The sequence below is a fragment of the Amblyomma maculatum genome, chromosome 2, assembly GCF_055883805.1.
Source record: "Amblyomma maculatum isolate TAMU_Amacu chromosome 2, ASM5588380v1, whole genome shotgun sequence".
Classification (NCBI taxonomy): Eukaryota; Metazoa; Arthropoda; class Arachnida; order Ixodida; family Ixodidae; genus Amblyomma; species Amblyomma maculatum.
Window position 1 is genome coordinate 19,803,993 of NC_139345.1, and position 6,000 is coordinate 19,809,992.

Below are 6,000 nucleotides of genomic sequence, written 5' to 3' on the forward strand. Positions count from 1 at the left end.
ACTGTTCTTCAAGTGGTTTTCCTTTCTTTGTACCGGTTTCTAAAGGGACTGAAAAATGTGGTGATGTGTCATGCTCATATACAACGGTTACTCTTTGGTGTCCCTTCCTCATATTATTTTAGTATCTTTTGTTGCAGAAGCTTATCCTGCACTTGCACATTTTATTTCCTCTTGAAGTACATGTGTACTTTGAAGGTGGTGGAATAAATGCTAAGATGATGTGATGCCACCCATGCAATCATGTACAGGACTGTACTGCACCTAAGAACATGGTGTCTCTGTAAGCTTGAAGGTACACTTCCGTAGAATAAATGTTTGAATCAATTTAGAAAATTTTCGAAATGTGACATGGCAAGGGCTTTCCGAAAATTTAAATTAGGGAAGATGTCTAAACTTCTATTGGGGTAAATGGTGGTGATGAGGGTAGATAGGAAGTGGTGTAGTCATTTTTAGTAGTCATTGACATAAAGATTACAGCACACCTAATTATAGACATGCATTACCATTAGGTTAGCTCCTTGCCTAAAATTGCTTTTCAAATTTTGTTTAGTCATTCTTGGCTATTTTCCTTTTTGCAAACTCAGTCATTTTTATTCTTGCAGAATCAGGCTTAGTCCTTTATATTTTTTATGAGTCATTTGTAGTTATTTTTTCCTCAGGAATTCTTAATGACAAGACCATATTTATTTAATCACATTTTCTTTAGGTCTTCCCATGGCAGCCACCTTTCAGCATCTACCACACTACTGGACGATGAATTTTATTTGTGATGACGCTTTATATGTAAAGAATAAAAAAAAATTAATATAGTTCAAAGGGTCGCCCTCAGAAAAAATAAAGAGGTGCTTACACTGCCCCCTCTCCCCCCAACTCCAACCCCCTGCCTGCGGGGAAATCACTGAAATGCTATGAACTCAGAAGGGACCAATAAGTTGATTTATACCAAAATGTTGAAATTTTGGGGAACCAAATATACTGAAAGAATTTTTAAACTTGCAAGTTGCATGAGGTGAACTGTAGCGAATATTTACCTTTGATACAAATGTTGTAAAGGAGTTGAGCAACATGTGAGCGACTTTCCTGCACAGCTTGCAACGTGCTCTACTTGTGCACCATGGACATGGAGTCGCTGACGGGCCCACAGGCTGTGCGACGGGCCATGGCCGAGCTGCTGGCCATCTCACCACCACCTGTGCCCACCGTGGTCCACTTCAAGGTCTCCTCCCAGGGCATCACCCTCACTGACAATAACAGAAAGTATGGGCGGCTCGTGTTAGCATTTTCTCATCTGCCGTATAATAAAGACTGCTGAGCAGTCAAGGGTACGAAATGAATGGCTTGCTATGTCATACGTGAGAAGGAAGCTAACATTATTATAGACTGAGGAAAACATAAGAGAGATTCTTTTAATTTGTAGTGTTCATGAGTCAGAAATTAGTACCTAGTTAAAGTGTAATAAATTTTTACTTGAAGCATATAATAGATTAAAAATGAGACAAAAAACTAAATTGGGGACTGCAGCTTTTCGTTTTGTTAGCTATAAGCCAACTTAACATTTGAAATGGAAATTATCAATGCAAAATGAGAGCACACAAAGTTTCAAATGAAAGATAATGTCATGATGAAAAGCCACTGACTGTCTCATCATTGTCATTCGATGTTAGCATGAATTGAACTGTAGGAAATGGGTACTGTATTCTAGGACTGCACATAGATATTGATAGCTGCAGTTGACTCTTGGGTATCATTTGTCATCAGCGAGCTTTACTTATTGGTGGGGTTAGGAATTGTGTCTTCAAACAGGATGGAGACTAGAAGTGTACAGGAAAAGTCGTAACTATCAACTGAGGTTTATACACCCATATAGCAGCAAAAGAGAATCAGCGTGTCACGAAAACAGAAAAAAGGATGAGCCAAAATGATCTCTCATCAAAGCTGGGTGAGGTGACCACTGGTAAAGCTGCAGAAAATCATAACACATGCGTCACAGGTTTATCAAAACTGGGTCTCTTTATTCAGAACAGCCACAGATGGCTCATTTAGACACGTGTCAAGCCCAAGTTTGTGCATATGTGCCGCTTTCAAAATCTCCCTTTCGAGAATTGTTTTTCCCTTTTCGATAATGGTGCCTTACTTAGCAAGGGTTAGCAACCATCCCATTCTTGGCAGTGTTTTGGAAGGTTGACACCAGTGTCAGGTTTCAGAGACCGGTCGTGCTGTCGCAGCTGCCTATCATTTATACATTGGCCCATCTGCCCAATACACCACATTTGTAACACAGTGCACATACTGGCGTTTATGCTTGGCCGTACAGGCAGCCCTGCGCTGACCATCAACCGCACGCGTAAAATGTGAGATGGCTTGCTGGGTGCTGAGAAGACAAGTCATATGCCCTGCTTACCCGCTGCCCTCTTAAAGTTATGGGCCATGTTGTGCACATATAAGGCACAACTTCAGGTGGGGCTTTGTTCAGAGGGACTACAGGCTCTTGCCCGTGTATCTTCATATGCCTCAGCCTCCAAATCAATGATCATGCCACTGCCTGGAGAATGGGTAGTGGGAACCCTCACTGTTGCAATTTGTACACTTGGCGCTGATAACTCTCTGCTGCTTTGTGCTGACAATACTTTGAAAGGACTGAACTCATACAGGTCGTACAGGCTACAGTAAAACCTTGTTGCAGTGGACGGGGTGCTTGGCGTGAGCGGCAGGAACAGAGGAGGCTAGCCACGGCCGCACCCATAAAACAATAACGTGTCAGAAGTCCTGGGTCGCTGTCACTCTCAGCCAATGCTTTAGAGAAAGTTCGGTGCATCCTCATTGTATCTGCTTTCATGAAAACTTTGGTATACCGGTAGAATGAAGTCCAAACAGCGAGCAAGCGATGCGATGTCCGCCATGTTTACAAGTAGAGTGGTGGTCGAGGAGCAGCCAAGGTAGCGTCATTGCCGGCTCAAAATTATCGAGAAGATAAGTTTTCTCCGCCTCTAGAGGAGTGATTCGAGTGGAGGTTGCTTTCTGAAACAGAAAACAGGCCTCGAGGGCTGCTTGGTGTAGAGGTTCAAGTGAAGGTGTGTTTGTGAATATGGCAGTCTGTCATTTTCATTTGCCTCCGTCCTTTGGATATCAGCGCTGTGGTGCGGTGGTCACACTCGGTCAGCAGCTGCATCGCGACATCGTCGTCGTGGGTGCCATTCATATTGCAAATGACATCAAATGCGCCAAATGCGCATGCCACGTTGCGCCTGCAATCACAAAGCCTATAATGAATACAAATTAGCTGTGGCTCCGTACTGGCAAAGTTGACCTGCCCCTTGTCGCAATGCGGCCAGCAAAGTTATCATACCACCCAACAGGGGCCTCCCTTTATGAATTTGTTTACGAGTGCTGCAGTGGGCATACGTTTTTGGTGAAACTATGTGGCGTGGATGTACAAGAAGTTGCATATACACTTGACGTTATGCTTAATTAATCATAAAATAAATTTGCAAGCCCAGCTCACTCTGCGAAAATTTCATTAAAGCTAGAACAAGCCCAAAAATGGTTTGTTTTGGTGAGAACTGTGTTGCATTGACTTCTATGGCTAGCTGACGGGGAATTAGAAATATTTCACTGAAGCGGCAGTCATTGTAGTGGGGTTCAACTGTATATGCTTCTCTTAATTAGTTTTGAGTGGCAATAAAATAATCAACTGTATGCTTCTCTTAATTAGTTTTGAGTGGCAATACACTAATTAATGAGGGGCACAGCCATGACCTTTATGAGGTCAGCCCTTTCGAAGTGTTGTTGGCACAAGGCAGCTGAGCATTTTCAGCGTCAAGTGTATACAAATTGCAACAGTGAGGGTTTCCACCACCCATTCTCCAGGCAGTGGCGGAATCGTTGATGGAGGCTGAGACAGAATGTGCATGGGCAAGAGCCAATAGTCCCTTCGAATGAAGCCCCGCTTTATGTCGTGTCCTATGCATACAACATGGCCCATAACTTGAAGAAGGTGGCGGGTAAACAGGGTATTCGACCTGTCTTTTCAGCCCCCTGCAAGCCATGTCAACTCTGTAAGCGTGTGGCGGATGGTCAGTGCAGGGTCGCCTGTATGGCCAAGCATGAATACCAGTATGAATACTGTGCTACAAATGCGATGTATCAGTTCCCGCTGCGATGTGGCAGAGTTTACGTTGGGCAGACGGGCCAATGTATAAATTGTAGGCTATGACAGCACTACTGGTTTCTGAAACCTGACAATGGGGCCAATCTTCCAAAACACTGCCAAGAATGCCATTATCGGAGAGTGAACAACAAGACTCAAAAGGGAGATTTTGGAAGCAGCACATATGCACAAACTTGGGCTTGACAAGTTTAAGTGAGCTATCTGTGGCTCTGTGTGGTTTACCAGCCAAAACAGCATTTCTTGGGAAGTCTCAGCAGTATTATAGTATTTACATGCTCTTTTGGAGACCTGGTTACTGCTTACATATGAGCTGTAGGCCAACAAAGTCTTGAGCACTGAATATACAGAGGTGTGTTTATATTTCTCTCGGTTTCATTTGTATTTGACAACAGGAGTAAAAAAAATATAGGTATATAAGAATGAAAGTGAAGTTCTTATGTCACTGCTGGTACTTTATCACTGTGTGTACATGATTGGTATTTTTTCTCATTGCAGGTTATTCTTTAGGAGGCATTACGCGCTCAACGCGATCAGTTTCTGTGGCACTGACCCTGATGACAGGCGCTGGACCCAGAAAGATGAAGATGCTGGAGTCACTGTCACTGCTAGGTACATACCTGCGAGCTCTGGGGCATTGTACAACTCTGTAATAACTATCATCATAGTTTGTAATTTATTATGTTACATTTAATTATGTTTACCTCCATATTTTCTGTTTATAATAGTATGCAAATGTCTATCATAGGTGGCCACAATGAATGCAGCAAAGTATCGATAATGATCGAGTCAGGGTGCTGTAAAGGAGCTCTATTGTTTTCTCGTCTTCCTTTTGTCCTGCTCTTTTTATCAAATGTGACCTACTGTCACATAGATCTTAATCTTTGGCCTGATACTCGTTGCCAGAATGCCATATATTCGCACATTTGCAAACTTTTCGCAGCTAGTTCAGGAATGCATCTGTAATAGTACAGGTGATGTAAAATGCAGTGAAATTCAATCCAGAAGAAAGGGGTGTAAGTGCAGAGTGATTGAATGGCTGCTTTTTTGTTCTCTCCTTCAACAAAAACAGGTGCTTTGGCTTCGTGGCTCGCAAACCAGCAAGCAAGACGGACAACCAGTGCCACCTCTTTGCAGAGCTGGATCCGGAGCAGCCAGCATCAGCCATCGTCAACTTCGTTGGCAAAGTCATGGATGCAGCTGGCATATCAGCGACACGAGCAAATATGATTTGAGTGTAGTGCTCTCCTGGTTGTACAGAGCCAACATGAGCAGTCTAGCCAGTTCTCTCAAGGTTAGTGATGCTCCGAGGATAACCCTGCTGCTTTGAAGGCGCACAAAAGGCAAAGACTGCAGCTGCAGTGCAGTTTGGTACATTTCACTGGGGAAGCATATGTTCCTCAGTTATTGCCAGTGTTCCTATCAGCACCACACCAGTGCAAGCCCAAAGTGCAAAGATTAGTTACGACTTGTACAAGAAACAAATGGCCTTGGCGTTTCACATTATTGATTACATAAACTACGACGTATATGTGTTAAACTTGCTGAGGTTTTTACCTACCTGAGGTTTAAAAGCTGCTGCAAATAGATACAAGCTTGCTGGCTTTGTACTTTAGTTGGTGAGGTCATATCACCCTGACAGAAGTAAGCCACAAAGCTGTTGCAAACAGAAGGGCCACATTAGGGTAGCTCGATATATTTAATTTAAGCTAAAGTTAGGTGGTGCTTGTCAGCTGTTGCGTAATGTTCTTGGTTTATGTCACAATTATGAAGGGAAATTGTCATTTTTCTTAGACCTTTTTGCACTGAACGCAAAGCTTGGGATGCTAAGACAA

General features: G+C 43.1%; 1 protein-coding gene across 1 annotated transcript in view; it reads left to right on the forward strand.

Annotated features, from left to right (window-relative positions):
- Window positions 1-5,698, forward strand: part of by (focal adhesion protein tensin) — a 293,064-nt gene extending 287,366 nt beyond the window's left edge. Inside the window, 3 exon segments of the mRNA XM_084593429.1 lie at window positions 1,089-1,257; window positions 4,664-4,777; window positions 5,238-5,698. Coding sequence (XP_084449555.1) covers window positions 1,089-1,257; window positions 4,664-4,777; window positions 5,238-5,400 — 446 coding nt within the window. The 3' untranslated portion in view covers window positions 5,401-5,698.
- The last annotated feature ends 302 nt before the right edge of the window (window positions 5,699-6,000 follow it).